The 24,537-nt window shown below is 41.9% G+C and overlaps 1 protein-coding gene across 3 annotated transcripts in view; it reads left to right on the top strand.

Annotated features, from left to right (window-relative positions):
- Window positions 1–24,537, top strand: part of HMGA2 (high mobility group AT-hook 2) — a 138,671-nt gene that overhangs the window by 54,636 nt on the left and 59,498 nt on the right. For 2 of the 3 annotated variants that reach the window (XM_082239914.1, XM_082239916.1), the window contains exon 4: window positions 14,086–14,230. The exons of the other annotated variant lie outside the window; for it this stretch is intronic. In XM_082239914.1, the coding sequence (XP_082096040.1) occupies window positions 14,086–14,230 (145 nt within the window). The remainder of the gene's footprint in view (window positions 1–14,085; window positions 14,231–24,537) is intronic. 3 annotated transcript variants of the gene reach the window in all.

Raw genomic sequence — 24,537 nt, forward strand, 5'->3', positions numbered from 1 at the left:
TTTCAGCCGTGGGCCGGTCCACCATCCCTCAGACCATGTGGTGGGCTGGACTGTATTTTGAAGAGAAAAAAAATGAACCAATTCCTATGCCCCACAAATAACCCAGAGATGCATTTTAAATAAAAGCACACATTCTACTCATGTAAAAACACGCTGATTCCCAGACCATCTGCGGGCCGCATTTAGAAGGTGATTGGGCCAGATCCGGCCCCTGGGACTTATGTTGCCTACCCCTGATCTTGCCTTATGTTGCCTACCCCTGATTCTAGCTTGTCAATATCCTTAAATTTTGCCCAGAACTGGATACAGGACTCCAGGTTTGGTCTAACCAAGGAAGAATAGTAAAAGTATGTGCACAGGTACAGAACTGTGTTGGGTTTGGAATTAATAGCTTGTTGACTGCTAAAATTCTAGCTACCCCTAGTGTTTGTCAAGTAGGCTTACTGGCCGGTTCTGGTTCATCTTTTAAGCATTGCAGTACAACTGAGCTACTTGAGAGTTTTACTTGCCATTCACTTATTATTATAAGATCCCAGTATTAATGTAAAGTGTGAAGAATTTGGGACGACTACTACAGTTGCAAATAGTTAAGAGTTGGGCATCAAATGGAATGGGTTATACAAGCTTTAAATATTTGGGGATTTTCTTTCAGGAACACTTAGCTGCCCTTAAGGCAACAAAATCCAAAACTTCACGGGCCATTTTGAGTCTATTGGGTAATGGTGGGAATTTGGGTTCATGGGAAATTAAAATCCTTTGTCATGAAGCCTGTGGCCCAAAGAATCTGTGGCAGGGATTTGTGAAGCATGGGGTGGGGAAGGGATTATTTGGAAGTCATCCAAAATTCAGCTTCTTAGAGCTCTCTTGGACCTCCTTTGAGAAGCTCCAGCTGCTATGCTCAGTGCTGTAGTAGTACCTCCCCCATTCCCTTCCATTAGGGCACAGATATATAAGGCTGTGTTCATATATTTGGATAAAGCTTTGTCAGATGTCACAAAATAGCTTTCCTATAAAAATGTTTGCTTGATCAAACAGGGCCTGACAAGTGGAATAAGAAGTGCAAAAATCTGTTACCTGGTTTTATGATTTATCCATAGATAGTTTAGCAAATCTAGAAACTTACCTGTTGAGGAAGATAATAGACAAAATTTATTCCTTGCACTCTATAACTGGTTGCAGATTATTCAGAATTCCTGCTGAACTGTATGGTATTCATTCATTAAGACCGATCGTATTCAATAAATGTATTTGCAAGATTTAACATTCTGTTTGTGCTAACAAGCTTTTACGAGACTGAGATTTCAAATCACGCCTTCAACTTGCTTAAATGGAAAATAACTGTAAATTCTGGCTGATCAATGCTTTCGTATTTATGGCCAGAGTAAAATTTAATATATTGTATGCTATACTTTTTCTCAGTCTCTTTATAATGCTACCAGAGCCAGATTTTAAAAGCTATCCTTGGAAACTACTCTAATTGAGATAGAATTTAAGGCTTTCTGAAGCTAAATGGGGTTTGAGAAATTCAGTGTCCTAACATGGGGCCCAAACAGCAGGCTTTAATCCTTTGAAATAATTTTTGAGATGGGTATGAGTACTTGCAACTAAATTTGACCAACAGTCTATAATAAAGAATGTTATTATTCATATATGGAACATCTTTATAATTATATATAAAGCTCAAATATCAGGTCAAGAGGCCTGAAGGGACCCATAGGATTAACTATTCTGACCCCTTCTAAGACAATATAACTATATATTAAAGTATCCATTACTTTCTACTTGATTGTTCTTTCTTCTTTTGATCAGTTTAAAGAACCTCACATCTTGAAACAGCCCGAAACTATTAGAGTAATAATTTCCTCGGCCACTCCACCCTGCCCAATTTTTCTCTCTCCCAAGTTAATGATGTTGTGTTTTCTATCACTGAAGTTCAGTGGAACTTAAAGATGGTTCATCATGGTGATATTCTTCGAGAGTCCCAGAGATTTTCACAGACAATACTTTGTATGAGCCAATAAGTCATGCTGATGATTTTCAGCTGTGATTTTCACAACTATGGTGACTCATCTCATCTGTCAGCTGTCACAACCAGATAAATCGCCCCTTAGTATCCATAGCTTCACTCCTGGAGAACACCGTTTACAGAGACATTATCTCCATAAACATGTGTGCAATCGCACTCTAGCATGCTAAATGATTATTTTACATGCACAAACAAAAATATCAATAATGTTTTGCACTTTCAGAAGGGACCATCTGTGTGCAGAAATCCTTTACATGTGCACATAACACTGGTCGGATCAAAGTGATTTTTTTTTTTTAAGAATCATGGCATAAATGGGCGTGTTTAGAACTTATGCCTATGGCTTGCCTCAATATACATCTGGATCTTAGAAAACAATTCACTCAACTTGTAAATCCCCTTTCCTAATCCAGCAGTCTTCTTTGTAATGCGCATTTCCTTGCAAACAGACAGATGGTTTTGTAGAATTATTTTCTAAAGGCCATGCTTTTATTTACATAGAAATAAAAGTAATTTGTCCAAATTTCTGGTTTGATCAGACATTTCAGATATGCCTCTGTATTTTTGCCATACCTATCTCCTCAGCATTTGAGACTATTAGGCGGTTACAAAACATAGGCATCCTCTTTCTCTCTTCCTGGAATGCAACCATGACCGGAAAAGGTTAGTAAGCATATTAAATTTCCATATTCCTAGCTTTTCAAAAGGACTGTGGAAGGTAATTTGCAGGAAGCAGCCAAATCTTTTTGTCAGCCTGCAAAGTGAGCTGGATAACCATTCACAGCAACTTTCGACTTCCTTAACTTTAGAATAAGTTGTGCATTGATCTTAACATTCCTCCTAGAGCTGATTTATTGTTCACCAAGTGTGGATATGGTGAATTAAAAATAGTTTTACAGTTGTCTCTATCTTTCTTCCTGTTCTGTTAGCAGATCTCCAAACTGACTTCCATACACTCACACACGCTTGTTTAAACTGCCATAACAAACACCATGTTCTCATATTTCTTTTGCTGTAGATTGAGATCCCTTTATTATTACTGAGGAACGTTAATTGTGGTGTTTTTGTTTTTTAAAAAAACAGCAACACTGGGAAATGTGAGCTCTATTTACAGATCATGCTTTGTAGGGCAAAAGTTATAGACTCTCTGTCCAATTACATTCTTCCTTAACATCATATCTTACCTTGTGCACACACTCCTTGTTGTTGTTTAGTCGTTTAGTCGTGTCCGACTCTTCGTGACCCCATGGACCAGAGCACTCATGCTGGTAGCTTCAAGAACACTATCCAACCATCTTGTCCTCTGCCGTCCCCTTCTCCTCCCCTTTCCCAACATCAGGGTCTTTTCCAGGGAGTCCTCTCTTCTCATGAGGTGGCCAAAGCATTGGAACCTCAGCTTCACGATCTGTCCTTCCTGTGAGCACTCAGGGCTGATTTCTTTAAGAATGGATAGGTTTGATCTTCTTGCAGTCCATGGGACTCTCAAGAGTCTCCTCCAGCACCATAATTCAAAAGCATCAATTCTTCGGCGATCAGCCTTCTTTATGGTCCAGCTCTCACTTCCGTACATCACTACTGGGAAAACCATAGCTTTTACTATACCGACCTTTGTTGGCAAGGTGATGTCTCTGCTTTTTAAGATGCTGTCTAGGTTTGTCATTGCTTTTCTCCCAAGAAGCAGGCATCTTTTAATTTCGTGGCTGCTGTCAGCTTCTGCAGTGATCATGGAGCCCAAGAAAGTAAAATCTCTCACTGCCTCCATTTCTTCCCCTTCTGTTTGCCAGGAGGTGATGGGACCAGTGGCCATGATCTTTGGTTTTTGGGGGTTTTTTTGGTTTTTTTAAAATGTTGAGCTTCAAACCATATTTTGCGCTCTCCTCTTTCACCCTCATTAAAAGGTTCTTTAACCTTTTAACAACACACTCCTTACACACATGAATATTTTCCTCTTCTGTAAACCATCTCCACCCTTCCTCCTCAAAGCTTGGAATTGTATTCCAGAGAGCAGCACAGAGATTCCACCTCTTTTATTGCTGTTGGAATCTGTCTGTCTTGAGAGACAATGGAGTGCACCTCTGGGAGTGAAGTCAAAATGCTGTGTTAGCAGCAGCGAAGTGATGTCCCTTGGGGTGCAAAGCCTGGGCAATGTGTATGGAAGTTCTGGGCTGCCCAGACGACAAGATCCTCCACTTGGCCTCTCTGATGTGGCCCAAAGGAAAGCAGAGAATAGATCTGGCACCAGCTTGGCTGCCGGAACCACCTTAGGGACTCTGCTCCAGATTTGTGTAGGGCTTACTCCTTAGTCTTTTCTTCTCCCGAAGATACCCTGCGAGGCAGCAGAGGTTTAGGGTCAGAGTTTTCCTTCTCCCTTGTTGATGAGCCCCATCAGCCCCTCACTTCCCTCTACAGCACGTGCAGAAACTGCCTTCTTGACCTCTGGACCACTATTGGTCCCATCCATTCAGTCTGCCAGAGCCTCTTTAAAGGCAGGGGAAGTCCCTAACTCACTGAGGGTTCGAGACCCATTGTCTACCCTCATCTGCCAGCCTGTCAAAGCCAGCCAGATGGGTGAGGTATTATTATTATTATTATTATTATTATTATTATTATTATTATTATTACTATTATTATGCTGACAGCTTCTAGGAGCCACAGGTGGGAGCTGAGTGCATGGTGGGGACCAAAGATGGACAACCTACCCCAGAAGGAACACAATATGTCCCCCACCAGAAGTACCACCCCTCCCCTAACACCCTATACATCCCATTTCTTATTGCTGTAGGCCTCTGCTTTCCATCAGATTTCTCTTCAGATTATTTAAGGGTTGGCTGGAATATATTGGCAGGAATCCCGTATCCACTAATGAGCTCATGTAAGAATCACTAGTAACAGGATTTTACCTGTGGCATTTGTTGTTGTTGTTGTTTCTTACCCGTCCTTCACCATAAGGTCCCTGGGCGGGGGATAACAATTCAAAAACACAATATTAAAAACAGTTTAAAACAAATAGCAGTCGCAAGAATTGGGTGGGTCGTAAACTTACATAGCCATTTGCAGATAATGTGTAAATGAAACGGCTGTCGCAGCAAGAAGGCAGAAGGCCATCTTAACTCAAGTGTGAGGACCATTTTTCAGGGTTGCATACCTCAGAGGCAACCTTCTGAACACTGCACACCAGCAGTGGATGTGACCAGTCACACACACACACACGGTGGATAAAAAATCAACATTTTTAAAATATATATATATTTTGAAAATCAGATTTTTTTATTTAAATCACATTTTTTTATTTAAATTAGATTTTTTAATTTAAATTATATTTTTTAAATTTAAATCACATTTTTTTATTTAAATCACATTTTTGAAAAATTTAAATTAGATTTTTAAAATAAAATTCTTTTGGAGGAAAAATCTTTCTAAATATAGTTTTCTATTTAAGTTACATTATAGTCCAAAGGCTATCCATCAAGAAATAAGGATTTGTTTTAGGTTTTTCATGTGTGTGAAAACTCAGTCTTTTTTTAAAAAAAAAAGTTTAACCACATCAGTTAACAAACATGGATACATATGCCATAATGTTATTGTTCTAGTTAAATAAATTGTTTAAATTGTTATTAAGGAAATGATTATTTTTCTCCTTTCAGTGAAGTACAGCAGAAAGGTTGCCCAAATATAAACAGTTAACTTATTAAACCTCACAATAATTTCATAATTATCCATCTGTGTGTTTCTCATAGTATAAACAAATCAGGAATTTTTGATATAACTAAAAAAAACTACTCTGAAAATTTATTATTCCAAAAACGAAACCTTTGTCTGGTTGCAAATACTAAGATTATACCAGCAAGAATAAATCAAGTGGTGTCCAAACTTTTTTCAAAGAGGGTCATATGTGTCGAAGTGAAGGGCCGTGAGGGCCGACCAAAGTTGTTAACCTTTTTTATAGTTGGAGTTGTTGAGCTTTTTTTTAGGATTGAAATTGTTGAGGGTTGTTGTTTTTTTTAGGATTTTACCCCAGGAAATAAACTGCCACAGGAGCCAGATTAAACCGACCAGCCCCGAAATGGGCATGCCTGGGTGATTTCAATCATGATTTCAATCAATTTGATTTACTGTACTTTCCCGTGTATAAGGCTATGTTTTTTTCTTTAGAAATCATGCTAAAAAGTGAGGGTCATCTTCTACATGGGTAGTACACAGGGTGGACGTTTGATTGTTTGCTGCCTAGGCTGTCAGTGGCAATTGTGCATGTTATCGGTTGCTGCGTCAATGGGTGGTGTTGATTGGCAGGCGCTCTGGCAGTTGGGCGGGTAATTGGCAGCTCATGCCGGCGATCGGGCAGACGGGAGGCTGATTTAGTGACACGTCTTCGGCAATCCCCGCTAAAAAGCTCAACAACTGTGTCGTCTCCCCCAATTTTCTGAAATTGGAGTCCCCAAAAGTAGGGGGCATCTTCTACATGGGGGCGTCTTATAGACAGGACAGTACGGTAAATCAAACCCACCCTGCACACAACACACACCACGCTGCAATTTCCATGCGGACATGCAAGAGGTATTTCCACGGGACAAGGACATTTCCCACCCAGAGCTGGGCTGCTAAGAGATGTGCTCTCCTGAGTCCCACACAAGAGAGACCCTCGAGGGCTGCAATTCAGCTGCCAGGCCAGAGGTTCACCCCTCTACCTCAGCTCTTCAGGGATGGCTACGGAGCCCTCCATTTCTTTTCTTTCCCTCTGAACTTTGCTCCATTTTCCCCCCACCTCGCGCTTTCTCGCCCTGTTCCGAAAACCTCTGTTTTCATACGCCACCTACTTAGTCAGCCCCGTGATTAACATTTTTATAACAAACTGCCTACTTATTTCCTCATTGAGGATTAAGGGCGGCAGAGGTGTGGCGGGAAGGAGGGGGGAAACCCCTTTTCCCTCCCACCGACACATGTGTGCTTCATGGTCTTAGCCAAGGGACGTTACGGTTGGCAGAGACCCGAGAGAAACTTGCATTTTGGTAGCTGCTGAAACGAATATTTGGCAGCGTGGGGAGCCACATGACTGTGATTCATACTGTACTCTTGAAATATGGCAAGAGGCCTAGGGAAGGATTTAGTGCCAACACTGAGAGAGCAGGGACACACTCAAATATCACATTCTTTTTATAGTACAGGCATGCCTCACAGGAAAAATATTGAACTTGGCCTGCCAACTGAAAGAGAGCAGGCCCAATTGTGATTTTACGTCTTGAGTCACTCAGTTAATCAGTTAGTGGTAGAACATAGGAAGCCTTCTGTTAGTCCTACTTGGGGGGGGGGGGAGAGAGAGAATGGCTGTTAATTAATTAATAGTGACACTGAGCAGTTTATTAATTTGCTCCAAACCACTTTCATTCATAGATCCAAGGCTCTTAATACGCTGCAAGCTAAAACAGCAGGGATCTTCCAGAATATTTGGCTAGATATCTCTTTCAATTTGTAGTTTCTGTCATTTCCTTTACCACTTCAACTACATAAGTGTTTTGTAAAAGTTCTGTTGGTTCCATTGCTGCATTTTTATTTTTGTGTGCTGTTTGCTCAGGTATGCAAAATTTATACCCAACTTTGGATCATATACCTCAAATGTACTTATATATAAGAAGATATTAGCTTGCTTGAAAGGTACTAGATTGAAGAACTGTGGTAGAATTTTTTAAGCTATCATCATCTGAAGCCAGATATATGCAGCTGACTGAAAAATATGCCATGAAAACATGATTTCACGCTATCTAAATGTCAAGGTGTACATTGACAGCAGCACGCAGAGTTCCTTTTTTGCGTATGCAAGGTCTCGGTTTGACCTCCAAAAGAATCTCAGGTAGCAGGTGGAAAACATCCTGTACCAGAGAGCTCCTGTCAATCAGAGTTTACAATACTGGGCTAACTGGCCCTGTATAAGACATTTTCATACTGCTCTGGTGGCAGTGATGATGGGGAAATGTGTGTGTGTGTGTGTGTGTGTGTGTGTGTGTGTGTTTGTTTTTTGAGAGCCAGTGTGGTGTAGTGGTTAAGAGCGGTAGTCTCGTAATCTGGGGAACTGGGTTCGCGTCTCCGCTCCTCCACATGCAGCTGCTGGGTGACCTTGGGCCAGTCACACTTCTCTGAAGTCTCTCAGCCCCACTCACCTCACAGAGTGTTTGTTGTGGGGGAGGAAGGGAAAGGAGAATGTTAGCCGCTTTGAGACTCCTGAAGGGGAGTGAAAGGCGGGATATCAAATCCAAACTCTTTCTTTCTTTCTTTCTTTCTTTCTTTCTTTCTTTCTTTCTTTCTTTCTTTCTTTCTTAATAATCCAATGCAATTGTCTAATAACTGGTCTTCAATGTTTGTTTCACTTGGTGCTTGTTCACCAGTTTGGTATATAGCACGATTGTTTTCCATTTGCCACACCCCCTTCAACAGTTGCAAATGTGTATAGGAATTAAATGGACAGGAGTTCATTCATCGGTGCTGAAGAAGCCAAAATAAATATACGTTGGCCAAATTTTAGACTCATTTTCTAGGTAAAGCAGACAAAAGTTATGCCTGCCAGGTATGTCAATCACTTGATACGCTCCACTGCTAGGCGTAGTCATCATGTGTCAGTAGCCTGTACACACAATGAGAAAGAGTCTCATTCAAAAATTAAAATGCAGTTAAATAAAATACAAGAAACAGATTCCAGCATGCTGGTTAGAAACACAGCAGAAGAGTAAAAACAGAACTAAAAGGCAAATGAAATGTTATTCTCCTGGTGCTGGGGGTGGGGATAAGGACAGTGCATTCTGACAAAGGCATTCGAAAGTCAGGGTGCCTCAACTAAGAAGGCCCTTCCTGTTCAGGGGGCGGAAAGTGATGGCTTAAAATATATTTGGCACATCTTCTTTCCTTGCTGTTGAGGATAGCAATAAACTAGGAAGGGTGGTGCTAGGATACCTTCTCTGTCAGGGTACTCCAAATGCAGAGCAGTTCCTTCTGGCACCACCCTTGCTAGCTTAATACCATATTTAAAAGTGTGGAAAGGAGATACGCAGAATATATTTCAGTCTGTGAGCCCTTTCCTGAACCGCACAGTCCTTTGTCCTTTGTAGCAGTAGTACAAAACGATCACTCTTCCTGTTTCACTTCCTTTAAGGAGGTATCGGTTTGGTGCACTGTTATAAAAGGGTCACGTTCTCTTAATAATGGCCAGCTTCCTTAGCCCTGAACATTATCAGCAGCACTGTTGGTTCAAAGGCTTATTCCTTCTCAAGTGCCATCAATCTGCATCAGCATCAGAAATTGTCGGGTCTGTAGCATATGGAAGTTCCTCTTCCTCCAAGAATATGTCTATGACAGATTTATATTGATGACTGTGCTACCTACGCTGCAGTTACAGACTTCCATTATATTCAGGCTCTGCTAACTCAGTCCCCATTTCCTGTTTAAGGTGAGACAAGGTCCTGCCTGAACAAGGGGTGAAATTACAGCTGAACTTTCTAATTGCTGTTAGCACAGGAGAACCTTTGAGAAATATTGCAGGACCCTTTTTGTGTGTTCAAGGCTACCCCTGCAATCTCTTCCCCAGTATGCATGAGGTTGTGGCAGCTTCACGTTCAATTCTGTCTGACCCAGAAGTTCTGAAGTATGTCTGAACTCCCATCCTATTGGAGCTCCACAGTCTCAGCTGCTGCACTGAAAAACATCGTGTATGAACCCAGCAAAGCTTTAGATTGAGCTGTTTATGATTAACAATCAATAGTGTAGTGGCAAATTCAGAAATCCATCTCTTTATGATAGCCCTGGTCATGCCCCCTCTAAGATTATACCATGATCTTATAATTATACAAGAGTACTAATAATTAAGATGCGGGTGGTGCTGTGGTCTAAACCACTGAGCCTCTTGGGCTTGCTGATCAGAAGGTCGGCGGTTCGAATCCCCACAACGGGGTGAGCTCCTGTTGCTTGGTCCCAGCTCCTGCCAACCTAGCAGTTCAAAAGCACACCAAAAAGTGCAAGTAGATGAATAGGTACCACTTCCGGCGGGAAGGTAAACAGCATTTTCATTCGCTGCTCTGGTCTCAGTGTTCCTTTGCGCCAGAAGCAGCTTAGTCTTGCTGGCCACATGACCTGGAAAAACTGTCTGCAGACAAATGCCGGTTCCCTCAGCCTGTAAAGCAAGATGAGCACTGCAACCCCAAAGTCATCTGTGACTGGACTTAACTGTCAGGGGTCCTTTACCTTTACCTTTACCTTACTAATAATTAGGGATGCATTGCAATAATCAGTGCAGATGTGTTGCTTCTCAGCTAGAGCTACTGTTTTCTGTGTATGTGCATGAATAAATTATTTGGAGTGTTCCAATATTTTCTGCTGGAGTGACTTAAGTTGCTTTTTCCTTTAAGTTCCATTGTACATAATAGAGTTGGCACACCATTCTTGAAACTGAAACACCTTGTGTTTTCATTGTTCCTAAATGCTGAGGAATAATGTACACAGAACCATTCCTCCCTGATGTTCTTCCCTCATTGCTTCTCCAGAGTAACCCTAGGAGTCAACTCTCAGTGGCTGACTTACCTGCTTTCACTTTCATTGACTCCAAGCCACACAAATGATGAAAAGACTTAGTGGCTAAAATGCTTGTTTTCATGCTTATTGGGCAGATCCAGGGCATTGGAGGCTGGGATCTTATTGGGATCCTGTTGTACAAGTAGTAACAGGTCTTCAACCCCCTGTGATCCCAGCCACTACACCTCAGTTTACAACATAAATCCCCAAACCCTGTGCCAGAGCACATTAGTGTGCTGAAAGAAAAAAAGAAAGGAAGAAAATAATCTTGTAGCGGTACCTAGGATCACAAAGAACCCATACCTGGAAGAGATTGCCTGCAGGGTCTCTGCATGATTATTTCTCTGGCCTTCCCTTTTTCCATTAGCATCTGCTGGAGGACAGTGAATTCTGTCACATCTGTGCATTGCTTGGACTTTGGAAATTACTTTGTACCAGGCTGGATAGCTTGCCAACAAACTCGTTATATATAGAACCACCTTCATGCAAGGCACGCACTCTCGTTACAGAGCTCTGGGCTCTCATGCAGGTTCCTTCTCATCTAGAGATGGGTTTTGCTCAAATGGTAGCTTTCTGCTCCCGATCCTCCAATGCAAATAGCAGATACAGAGGGATCTGTTTGTATCAGAACTACAAGCGAGGCCAGCTGTAAAATCCCTTTTAGCACCTAGGGTTCCACAATTTCCTTTTTAAAAGCCATTCACAAAATTGCTGGTTGTGAATGGCAATGTTGTGTGTTGTTTGGAGCCTAGCCAGCTACTGCAATGAGTGCTGCTATCTCCAAATCCCTTAGCGAATTAGAAAATAGATGGCTGGTGTTGGGTGTTTAGCAAGTAATTCCAACAAATTTGCTCCAAGTTTGTCTTCTGGCATACTGTCATTACATAGGCTCGAAAGATCCATTAGCCATGTATCTTCTCTCTGATAGAACTTTAGATCTTTCTGGATTCATATGCTGGAATGATCATGGCGGTATTTGAGGAGCCCATCGGGAGAGGGCTCTGTAATTAACTCATAGAAATCTTTGAGCAGAACCAAATGTAGAAGAATGGCCTGCAGCTTTCTCCTGTCTTCCTTTATAAGCCTGATTCTTGCCACTATAATCAAGCTAACAATCATGTTGATTTGTTATAATAATTCCTTTAAATGCAGGCCGCAAAGCATATTGTTGTCTCACTTTAAAAAATGAACAACCCTTAAATGTGAGCCATCTGCCGCACTTATCAAATAAAATGTGATAAACCAAGCATGTTTGAGTGCATGCATTTTGCCGGGTTTGCATTTTTTCGACGACCTATTCTCAGAGTTGATACTTATCTTTTAGACTGTCATACAATTTATGCAGCTGATGGCAATTAAAGAAACTGATTTGTGGCCATTTACATTCCTTTCAGAGGGTTCCAGTTAACATGTTATTCTCTCAATATATCATTCCTTTACACAATTTAACACTTTAGGCTGTACTTTCGCACAGTGATGCGCATGTACATGCTATTTCACATGGATTTCTGTGTAACTTCCGATTTGCGTAATTTATGTAGGCTCATGGCTTTAACTGTGTGTGGCACCGATGCCTTCTGCTGCTGTTTACTTTCATTAAGAGTACAAATGGATGACACCCAAAGTGTTGTATGTATTACAATTTCACCTTTCCCATACCGTGTTGAGCTGTGATGTTCTGCGCTAGTATAGCCTCCAGAGTCACTGCAGTACATTGCAGCAGTCAGTCAAGGTTAACCCATTGTATCTTAAGTATTCTTTTGATTATGGCTTTGCTACAACAAGTGAAATGTTAATATACACAGCACTGGTGACTTAGTCGCATCCTAGTAATAGCTATATTTTATTTTAGATACATACTCCAGCATGCAGACAGCTGCGTACGTAGGTGGTAGTGGGGCACTTAGTTAAAAGGGTTTTTAATCCTTGTAAAATAACAGCGAGAGGACCAAAAGCAGCTGATATCCTCAAGCTGCCATTGTTTCCCTGGCTTAGCACCCATGCCCAAGCCACTAGTGTGTCTTAGAAAGAAAGAGCTTGAGTTGCACCCATTAGGCTGGGAGAAGGAAATTGATGTGCTTCTGCCCACCTCCTTTTGCTCTGTGGTGCTCCTTTCCCATGGTTCATTTTCCATGGAGCTAGCAGATACAAAGGACTCTCAACCTTAGGTGTCAAGTGGCCTCTACAGTTCAGGATCTTCCATGACCGGACATCCTTGTAGTAACCACCAGACCTGTTTTGTAGGGTCCATATCAGAAGAACTTGCTGTTGATGCAAACTTAGTATGTCCTAGGATTTCATATAGTCATTGAAACAATGATGATGGCAACTTCTGGGTCCTCCTGGAATCTAGCTTATGAAAATGGCTCTAGAATGAGGCATGGGGCTGAGCTAATTTGTGGCAATAGCCCTGCAGTTTCTTGGAGCTAGGTTGGAGATGATGTGGGAGAAGGGAAGAGCAGTCTTCACCTTCCCTCTCTCTTGTCTCCTTCATCCACTGTATTGCTTCCCATGAGCCTTTGTTTTATTGTGTTCCATCTGTTGGTATTGTACACTTAGGACTAGTTCACATATTTTTAATACCTGTATGAAGACTCTATGAATTTCCTTTTTCCTCAAGAGCTTATACACTCATTTTAGGAATAATAAAATGTCTTCCTTATGCAAATACCTACAGTGAAAAAATGTCACTTCCAACCTCTTCTTTGTGGCTCTGGAACAACCCTGCAAATGTTGTTGGACTACAGCTCCCATCATCCCTTACCACTGGCCATGCTGGCTGGGGTTAATGGGAGTTGTGCACCAAAGTATCTGGAGGGCACATAGTGGGGGAAGCTTGCTCTGGAACTGGGTCCTAAACTGGAATATCATGCCTTCTTTCATTTCCCAGAAAAACATGGGTTAGGGCGGTGTCACTTGGTTCAGCATATAGAGAAATGGGAGGGTGAAGGTTAAATTTAAGTCTTGAAGCATGGCTTAGACCAATGTTTCCAAAACTTGGGTCTCCAGCTACTTTTGGACTATAACTCCCATCACACCTAGCCAACAAGACCAGTGGTCAGGGATGATGGGAATTGTAGTCTGAAAAAAACAGCTGGAGACCCAGGTTTGGGAAACACTGGCCTAGACCGTTTGGGCACTTCTTTGCAACATGTGCTAGCTCCAGTTATTATATAATAAAATATATGACGGCCTGACAACGATAGTGGCAAAATGAGTATGGATTTCAGCAGGGACAGATACAGTTTTGAGAGGGGTTTTTTGTTGAGTCTGGGATGGCCATGCTGATTCACAGCAATTGTGCTGATCTCTCCATTAACGTTTTGCAGACGAAATGCCAGACCTGGTGGGGGGAATCGTAGGGTCAGAATAAGAGGTACATTCTCCCAGCATGTTTGTCTTCCTTTTTAGAGTAGTACTTCTAGAGCAGTGTAGCTTTAAGGTGCCGAGTGAGTGATGTGGTGAGTCCCGGTGTTGCCATCATACCCGCTTTCTTATCTCTTACATAGGAAGCTGCCTTATACCGAGTCAAGACCACTGGTCCATCTAGCTCAGTATTGTCTACAGTCACTGACGGGCAGCGTCTTTGCCGGGTTTCAGACAGGGGTCTTTCCCAGCCCTACCTGGAGATGCCGGGGACCTTTTGCATGCAAAGTATGTGCTCTATTCCTGAGCTTCATCTCTTTGTATATTTTCCGTATATTTGATGCAAACTCTTGCTTTGTAATATTTGTGAGCGTGTGTGTTTTTTTTTTTTTTTTGCCAAGTGGAAAACGAGAGCGAGTGAGTCGCTCGCAAGCAGGCCACTTACATGCTAATGGGGGCTCTGTATTCCGTCACTGCCATCACACTGCTTTATAGATGCAAGCCCACCAGGAGCAGTAAAGCAGCATTTAAAGCAAACAGTAAAATGAACAACATTTGCAGAGCAATAAAAGGCAGCACCTTTGCAACTTCATTATTTTGAAAAACGTGAGAGCGTCAGTCACCAAGCACTGCAAATAAATAGCGTTTTATTGGGTTTCAAGTGAGCGCACATGCCAAATCAGACTTCCCCCTACGCTGCTGTTGTTTTGCTCTTTCCTCATCCTAGTGAACAGTCTGGAGAGAGAGAGAGAGAAGGGAAAAAGCCAACATAAAATAAAAGTCTATAACTGGTTTTATGAGGAAACATATTGCAGTTAAGGACACATTGCAAAGATAAGCCCTTAAGATCAGTGAAACTATAAGAAGTGGCGAGGGGGGGAAGGAAGTCACAATTATTGAATGTGTTGGGGTACAGATTGCATGGACTTCAGGACCAGATAAGATATTTGAATTAATGCATGCAATCTGCAACTAATTATTCACACCAAGTAAATAGTAGCAAATGGTTTTGAGTAAGCAAGATAAGTACCATAGGACCAAATTCTTACACTGGAAACTGAAATCCGCAGAGTGGTTTAAAACACCGGAATTTGGCCTTTTGGCAGACTGAATATTTATTTGCATTTATTAATTAATTTATTACATTTGTATATCACCCTATACATGTAAATCTCAGGGCGGTTCACAACATAATATTGCCTGCAAATATTTTGTCTGCTCATCATCAGCATGGCCTAGAGAAGTTGATGCTATGTGCAAATCAAGCATGAGAAATTCATGTTGTTGCAGCTTAACGAAAGATTGATTGAAACATGCAGGGTCCTTATTCAAAGCAGTAACCTCAGGCAGCTGTACTATTTCAGAACACACACAGGTTTGAAAATGTCCCACGTCAAAATTTTAAGTCTCATGTATCAAGCTTAGGGCCAATTTATGTTTTCGGGAGAAACAATCAGTAACACTTTTTGGGGGGGAGGGGGGGAGACTGTGTACCATTTCAGGTTGAAGGTGGGTGTTGTATGTTTAAATGCGCCTTCCTCCCACCAAAACACCTTTGTGTATAGGAAATGAGCATGTGAAAAGTAGATGACTAGTTTGCATGGTGGGAGCATTGCGTTCTCACCTGCAGCCTGTAGTACACTAGGGGGAAACTTCAGGAACATCATAAGCTGTTTTATAGCAAGCTAGTCCACAGTTCAGCTAGCTCAGTACAGTGGTGCCTCGCAAGACGGAAATAATCCGTTCCGCGAGTCTCTTCGTCTAGCGGTTTTTTCGTCTTGCGAAGCAACCCTATTAGCGGATTAGCGCTATTAGTGATTTAGCGGTTTAGCGGCTATTAAAGGCTTAGCGGATTAGCTGCTAAAAGGCTATTAGCGGCTTAGCAGCTTAGAAAAAGGGGGGAAGCGAAAAAAATCGCAAGACTCGCAAGACGTTTTCGTCTTGCGAAGCAAGCCCATAGGGAAATTCGTCTTGCGAAGTGCATCGAAAAACGGAAAACCCTTTCATCTAGCGGGTTTTTCATCTTGCGAGGCATTCGTCTTGCGAGGCACCACTGTATTGTCTGGTGACTGGCAGTGTCTTTCCAGCACTACTTTCCCCTTAACTACCCAGAGGCACCAGGGTCTGAATGGTGGTGTTGTTGTTGTTTGGAATCAAGTGTTTTTCTAAACCCTCTTCATGTTACGTTTTAGAGTGGCATTGAACCATAACATGAGAATCAGGCCTCTGATTACAATGAAGTGTTATAGGAAGGGAGAAAAGCACCCATACAAATGCCTATTGTCTTTTGTCATCTGACTCTTGTCTTCTTCTGACTTCTAGTTTCAATATATGCCTAGCTTATTCACGTTATTTAATTGATAGCAACAACAATCACAGCCCACGAGGTGCAGAATCAATCTGAGCGCAAATTTGCCTTTTTTTTTTTTTTTTACTTAACTGATCTGTGGATTGTGCTTTCTTTCTTATTCTGTGCATGCACTTTCAACACTTGTCCGCTTATGTTTATCTGTGAAATGCTGGTTATATGTTCTTACTGTGTTTTGCCTGCATGTGGAGGGTTCTTAATTGAGCAGGACCTCTTTGCAAAAAATGCTTTTGGTTAGGATGCTGGTGCATAGAGGAACAGAAATGCAAGAGTGACAGCTGTTGGAGGTAGGTCAATCCACAGAGCCAGTTTGCAGAGTGACCTTCAGTTGGAGACATTGCTCTCGCCCAAAGTTGAGACGTGAAACATGCAGACTGGAGAGCTACCTTTTTGCTTCTCTCCCACCCCTTCCACCCAGGACAAATTATTGTGGGCACTTGTCCCTGCCCTAGTTCCTACCCTGTCTGTTTCCCCCATGCTTTTGCTTTTGACAGCAATAACACTTAGGAGCTTGGAAGATGCAGGGGACTATATTTGTTGGGCAGCTTTATAGAGCCGTATCTTAAAAGTATTTAATGAACATGAGACAGAAGAGTCAAGTGAACATGATCTACGTATTCTAAAATTTATATCCTGCCTTTCTAAACAAAAGCCAATCCAAGGCAGCTTACAATAATTTCAAAAAATATATATATGGCAAAAGCAGTTTAAAATACAACACACCAACAGAGAAATAGCGGGAGCAAAAGACAAATTCTGCAAAGGTTGTTATGGGGACTTGTTCAGTTTGAAATTCAATTAGGATGTTTGGTTTTTAATGTGATAATAGTGAATATTGTATTGGAGAAATATTGAGCCAAAATGTGTTGCCTGCAGCATTCAGCATTACAATCATGAACAATTATGTATTGCATTCATGTAGGTTTTACTTTTTCATTATTGTTAACATGAAATAAATTGTGGTGCTTTTTGGTAGCACCACTTCAACTTGTAATGAATTGAGACCAAATGTGCAAATGGAGCATGGTTCGCTTCTCTAGGATAGAAAGTTTTTCTGATGAGATGAATAATAATCACAAGCTGTTGAACTTGGCTGTCATCATGGGCCAGCCAAGCCCTCGTTGTATCCATAGTGTGATGGAAAACTCCATTAATGGAAGTTTTTAATTTAATACGTTTATCAGGAATCCTAGTGCACTTCAGGATGGTGGTACCTTTTCATCAAATGAAGCAACAAAACATGGATATGAAAACCAGTTACAAGTTGCATGTAGTTAAATACAACCTTAGAAATGTGGTTGGCGCTGTGATCTAAACCACTGAGCCTCTTGGGCTTGCCGATCAGAAGGTTGGCGGTTCAAATCCCCGCGACGGGGTGAGCTCACGTTGCTTGGTCCCAGCTCCTGCTTACCCAGCAGTTCGAAAGCACATCAAGTGCAAGTAGATAAATAGGTACCGCTCCAGTGGGAAGGTAAACGGCATTTCCGTGCACTGCTCTGGTTTGCCAGAAGCGGCTTAGTCATGATGGCCACATGACCCAGAAGCTCCCTCAGCCAGTAAAGCAAGATGAGCGCCGCAACCCCAGCGTCAGCCACCACTGGACCTAATGGTCAGGGGTCCCTTTACTTCTTAAAAATACAACCTTGTCAAATATTTGACTACTCTTTGCATTTTCAAAAATCAGTACTATTAATATGTTGTTTAAAACATCTTTCCAATTATTTATTGGATGTAATGATTCAATATATTTCTATGTCTAATTTTAAGAAGCATACTATATAGCTGTTTGTTTTTACTAAAAAGTGAAAAGCATAAACTGTTGAAAAATTGTGGAAAATACCCCCCCCCCTGCTAGTAATATCTATGGTGGGAATTCAGCTTCCATTGTGAGGTTAACAGCAATTGTGCATGGCTCGCTAGGTGTATAACTGGATCCCACACATTTTTTTTTTCTGGGAAAAACCACCCCTAGTAAAATATCATGCCACACCTGGCTGGCTTAGAAAGTTGTAGCCCCATATTTTAATGCTGTTAGTTCCCCCGGTTTATCTAGCCAAGAATTTTCTCAGGGCATACAGAAAAATAGCACACGGTGGTCAGCCTGTGATCTGCAATTAAATGGCTGGACTAGTACATTATTTATTTGGTTAATTTAGACAAATAACAGGAAAAAGGGGAATAAGTTGTTACAGCAAAAGAAACATTCAAACGAAACGATGGTAATTTGAGAGAGGCCCTTTTAAGTTGGTTCTAAACAAAGTCGGCACAGTTTTATGCAATAAGGAATGTTTTAACGAATGCTTTGAACATTTTCTTCAAATGTTCATTGCATCTAAGTTCTTATTTTTTGTGTGCGCGCTTTTATTTGCTCCAGAATACTGCCAGGCTGCCAACAAAGGAAGGCCTGTGCTCCCAGGAATTTTCTAAATTCCTCTCTGGAGTAGGCATTTTTCTCAGCTACAAAGGCCCTTTGGCAAATTTCCTCTAATCATTGGATTTACCCTGGGCTCTGATAGGTGCCATTCATGGACTTGGTCTGCTGTTTGATGGGGCTGAAGCATTAATGGGATCTTTTCACCATAAATAAAACACAGTAACCTTAAGCGGAGGAATCAGAATTGCTCTTGCTGAGAAGAGTTCAACATTTCCTCGTTTCCCTGTTTTGTTTTTAAATCAATATATTTGCTTTAAGTTCATCTGGCTGTGTTCATAGATCCTAGGACACTCACCCTACCTCGATAAACCAATGGGCTGTTCAGCAGCTTGCATTGTGTCATTTTGGTGTGTAAGAAGATTCTATAAGATAATATACGATAAATGTGCTGCCGACTGGGAGGTCTACATCTTCCCTCACTCCCCAGTTGATTTTATGCCACAGGGGAAGAGGATGCATAAGGAGTCCTGATTCAAAAGTTTACTTTTGCATGGAGGTAGATTCCAGATTGGAATTTTAAAAATAGCATTTCAATGGCAGTGTGTGTGTGTGTGTGTGTGTGTGTGTGTGTGTAAAGGTTATTAAGGAATGTCTCGCCTTTAATATCATAATATGAACTACAGTTTCCACCAGCCTTTACTATTTCCCTCCCTCTCCATCTCTCTCTGGATACAGTTTCTTTGTAATGTTTTGGGAGGGGAGAGACAGACTGCATTTGCAGGTTTCCTTCCTAGAAGCTGGCAAACAAGTATTCCACTGTCCCAGCAAAGGATTTGTTGTGAAAAGTAATTTCTCAAAGGAGCAACAAATTCAGTCTTGCTCTGTAAACTTTAATCTCAGAAACCACAAAGATCAGACAGTGCTACTCCCCCCCCCCATTAGCTTGTTGTGGAGGAGAGAGAGGTTTTTGCAGGGCGGGGGTTATATTCAAATTTGTCTGATAACACTGTTGCCCGCAGAAAGGTTTGCGGCATGTGGAATTACAGTGGTACCTCGCAAGACGAATGCCTCGGAAGACGAAAACCTCGCAAGACGAAAGAGTTTTTCGTTTTTTGAGTTGCTTCGCAAGACGAATTTCCCTATGGGCTTGCTTCGCAAGACGAAAACGTCTTGCAAGTTTGTTTCCTTTTTCTTAAAACCGCTTGAAGAGGTGCAGTTGCGACTTGACCGTGCTTCGCAAGACGAAAAAACTCGCAGAACGAATTAATTTCGTCTTGCGAGGCACCACTGTAGTTCAGGGCCATTCAATAGGGGACTTCACTATGTGACTCTGGAAAGATTGCTTGGTCCTAAGATTTTGAACCAAACATATTGTTTGTCATTGCATTGGGCCTTTTTTTTTTAATGGCTAACAACAGCCTGGTGGTGAAATGATTTTTGTCAAGACAGAAGGGGCATGTCTACACATGAACCTTTTCCTTTTCCCCAGTACAGTGGTACCTCTTGTTACGAACTTAAATAGTTCCGGAGGTCCGTTCTTAACCTGAAACCGTTCTTAACCTGAGGTACCACTGTAGCTAATGGGGCCTCCCGCTGCCGCCGTGCCACCGCTGCACGATTTCTGTTCTCATCCTGAGGTAAAGTTCTTAACCCAAGGTACTACTTCCGGGTTAGCGGAGTCTGTAACTTGAAGTGTTTGTAACCTGAGGTGTTTGTAACCCAAGGTACCACTGTAGTTTGAAAGCCTTCCCTGGTGGCTGAGATTATCAGTAGACAGATATATATTATTAAAAACTTTACTACATGCACTTCATTGCAAATGCAATTCCAGAATCGGTTACAGTTAAAATACAAGTCATATGCACAATGCAACCACTTAAGAAAAAACCCAAGGCAGATAAATTACTAAATTACTACCAAGTAATAATAAAATAAACATCCCCCTTGATACTGAGTTCATTAGCACTGGGGAAGTGAGCTCCATTGTTTCTGTTACTTGGTATTTGTAGGTTATATAGGTATTTTTTTATTTTTTTTTTGCTTATAGATTTTTAGATTGCTTTGTATGGGTCTTCTTATTAGCCAAGTAGCCTCCATATTTTCCACTACGAATTTATAGAGCCCTCTGGCAAGCACAGAGAGCTGTGCGAAGAAGTGGGAGCTTGTCTCACTTGCATGGAGACTACCGAAAGAAGCAGCAGGAGCAGTGCCTACTGATTCTTTCCTTCTCCAAACTCCAGCACAAATGAGAGCCTGTCAGAGGCTACTGGAAGTCTTCCTTGCTAGAGGCCATGGGACACTCCAACCAGGTGAATGGACAGGTGGAAGTGTGGTTGGAAGCTGTGTGCTTCCTTCGTGTTGCTTGAATAGAGTACTTTTAGTGGCCAGGTGCTATTGAATATTAGAAAAATAGGTTATAAAAGCACTTTTGAACTCTACGCCATGCCAGGTGTGCAATACGAGCACTGTTCCCTTGACCCCAGCCTATAAGGGTTCTGTGTGGTCACTTTCAGTTATGTCTGGTTGCAGGATAGAGGCCAATACAGTGGTACCTCGGGTTACATACGCTTCAGGTTACAGACTCCGCTAACCCAGAAATAGTCTCTCGGGTTAAGAACTTTGCTTCAGGATGAGAACAGAAATCGTGCTCTCGCGGCGCAGCAGCAGCAGGAGGCCCCATTAGCTAAAGTGGTGCTTCAGGTTAAGAACAGTTTCAGGTTAAGAACGGACCTCCGGAACGAATTAAGTACTTAACCCGAGGTACCACTGTACAGTGGTACCTCCGGTTACGAACGGGATCCGTTCTGGAGCCCCGGCCGTATCCCGAAAATTTCTTAACCGGAGTACTGCTTCTGTGCATGCGCGTGGCGCCGCAGAGCGCTTCCGCGCATGTGCGAGCGGCAAACCCACTTCCGGGTTTGCTGCAGCAATAACCCGAAGATTCCATAACCTGGAGGTTATGAACACAAGGTACCACTGTAATTGGAGAACTGGAAAAATGGTGCAGTCCAGGATGTCATCAAGGGCTAACTGTGAGAGTCAGTAGCTGCAGCTTCAGGCTGGAACATTTAATTAGAAGTCTGTACAAGGTCTAGCATGGAAGCAATTCAAAAGTGGACAAATGGATGCAGCTGCAGGTAAAAGGTGGATCACAGCAAATGCAGGATGGTGAGGAGAATGAAGGACGGTCTGCAGCCTCAAGCTTTAGGAGACAATCAGTTTTAGAACCAGGCAGAACAATCTGCTGCCCAAACAAAGAACTGCAAGTTGTTTGGAGAGTTTTCCTACTTCATGAGCATCAGCACAAGAGGGGTGAAGCACGTCAAGGAGCTCTCTGGTGGATCCAGATGCGGAGCAGAAGTGGGCCACCATCAGGACAGCTCTCTTAGTTGTATTCAAGAACTCCCCTTTGTTTTATTTGAGCACAAGTTTCCATTCACCTGCGACCAACTCCTGCAAGGCCTTGCAATGTACGGCTGAATTAATTGGTTGGCAGTAATTGGGTGTCCTGGGTGTTTTTCCTGTGCCAGAAGAACATTTTCTGTACGATGCCTGGCACTTACTGCAGAAGTGGTTCGCCTAAGGACAGGGGGAGTGCAGCAAAGCAAACTGGTTTTCATAGCAGACCCAAGATTTTATTTTTCCAATGTTTTGTCAGACTGTGGTGCTGAAACATTGTGTTGGGGACAATTTCTGCAGCTGTGGTTTAGTACAACCTGACTAGGTAACTCTATTTACAAAACTGGTTGCTGACTGTTAGGTTTTCCTCATTTCATTAAGCCTGCCTAATGAAAACGACCTTTTGTAAAAATTTACTAATAACTTACGATGAAGTCCTCTTTTTTGATCTGGTACTCTCTAAGGAATACATTCTTTACTGTTTGATAGGATTCCAGTTGGGCATAACCAAAACATAACTTAAAAAACGTTTGCTGGATATACAAGACTATTTTCTCATGCTAACATGCAGTCTGTAGGTATGGGCAAAAGCTGGTGAGAGAAACTGTGTTTTTGGGCCCTTTGATGTGGAGCAGAGCTGTCCTTAGCTGACTGAGAATTGGGGAGAGATTGTATTATGAATCAAACATCCCAGCTGCAACTTCAAAGTAATACTAATTAAAATAAATGCGAGTGGATTAATGTTTTGTGGATGTTTGGGGGGGAAATGCTGAGGTTGAATTAACCGAATCACTGTGCACAGCAATTAAGGTGCCTGATCCACTTTACCCTTGACAAACCATGACTCTGTGTCGTCCCCCCCCCCCCCGTGACTAACAACTCACTTTGTTATTGCGCATGGATTACGGCTTGTGTAAATCTAAATCACATTTTATAAGCTCTACATCCCCTTGATGCTGCGAGAAGATCCACCCATGCCCAGTGCCATATGGCTGGACAAATTCAAGGAGGATTGACAGTCACTAGTCATGATTGCTATATGCTCCTTCTAGGCTCAGAGGGATCGTGGCTCTGAATGCCAATTGCTGGTAAACAACAGCAGGAGAGGACTAGTAAACTCACGTCCAACTTGTGGGTTTCCCCTAGGCCTCCGTGGGTTTGACCTCCGTGGAAAACAGGATGTTTGACTAGATCAGTGTTTCTCAATCTTTTTCCAACCGTGGCCCCCTACTGACAACAACAATAATGATAATAATAATAATAGGGTGTTGTTAAATATTTTTACATTGGAATTTGATTAGGTTCTCCCCCCCAAAAAGCTCATTTAACAAAACATCCACTAATCTAGCAATATATCTCCTTGCTTCCAATTCCTTCAGCAATGCATTGTCAAAGAGATTTCTATAATTATATTGAACTGATTTATAATTTGCTGGAAATTTAGTGCTCGCTTTAAAGAACGATCTTTTTCTGATTACCGTGCTGTTAAGAAGAAGTAGTTTCAGTTCTTCTTAAAGGATTGGTGCTATAAAATCCGATCTGTTAATTTCAAATGACAGAAGAAAGGTCTTTGAAATCTAATTCTTGATTGCATCTAATAACCTAGTTTTTATAGTGCCTGAACTTTAAAGACATAAGCCTCCAGCTAAACCCATGTAGGGAAGTAGCCAGGAGGTCACATTTAACAATGATTGAACGGGAAGTCCTTCTGGTGTTCTGTTGGAGGCAAAGCGGAATCATCAAGAGGTCGCCATGGAGGTCAGCGTCTCCAGCAACAGGCTCCATTTGTGTGTGTGTGTGTGTGCGCGCTCGCGCAATTTATTTTCTCTGTATTTTAATCTCCAAAGAATGGTAAAAGCAGCAGTTTAAAATAAATGGCAGTCAAACTGAAACAGCCCCCTTACTGGTTATAGAAGTGATGACTTGGGATGGCACAGGAGGGGGAAGGAGAATGCATTCCCACCTTTGCTCACCCAGTTTCAAGATGCTCAGATCCCCTCTGCTGGCCGGAAGAGATTTAAAACTAAGAACTTTGAAGTCCTTTGAAATCCAGCACTTCGCATCGTTTTCTGCCCAATACCGCACATGTTAAGTCAGAACTAAATGTTCATGAGTTCATTTGGGGTTTACACCTGAGTTAAAGGTGCCTCGGATTCTGGCATTCACATTGAATAGTTTGATCTATACGTAAAACCTTTGCTGTGTCTCTTTTTGTCTTGTTTTGCTTTGGAAGCATGTTCTCTGCTAAACTAATCTGTCAGGTACTTTTAGGGTTGGCTTTTTGCTTTTGTTTTTTAAAAAAGCAGAACAAATGATTTACTGAAATATGTGCAGCACAATCCTATGCGTGTTTTGCTCAGGAGCAAGTCCCACTGTTGTAGAATGTATCTTTGAGTTTGTAGGAATTTTTGCAAAAGCATTTGACCATAAGTAATAAAAGTTTGACCTGACCTG

Source organism: Podarcis vaucheri (genome assembly GCF_965113315.1).
Source record: "Podarcis vaucheri genome assembly, chromosome: 10".
NCBI lineage: Eukaryota > Metazoa > Chordata > Lepidosauria > Squamata > Lacertidae > Podarcis > Podarcis vaucheri.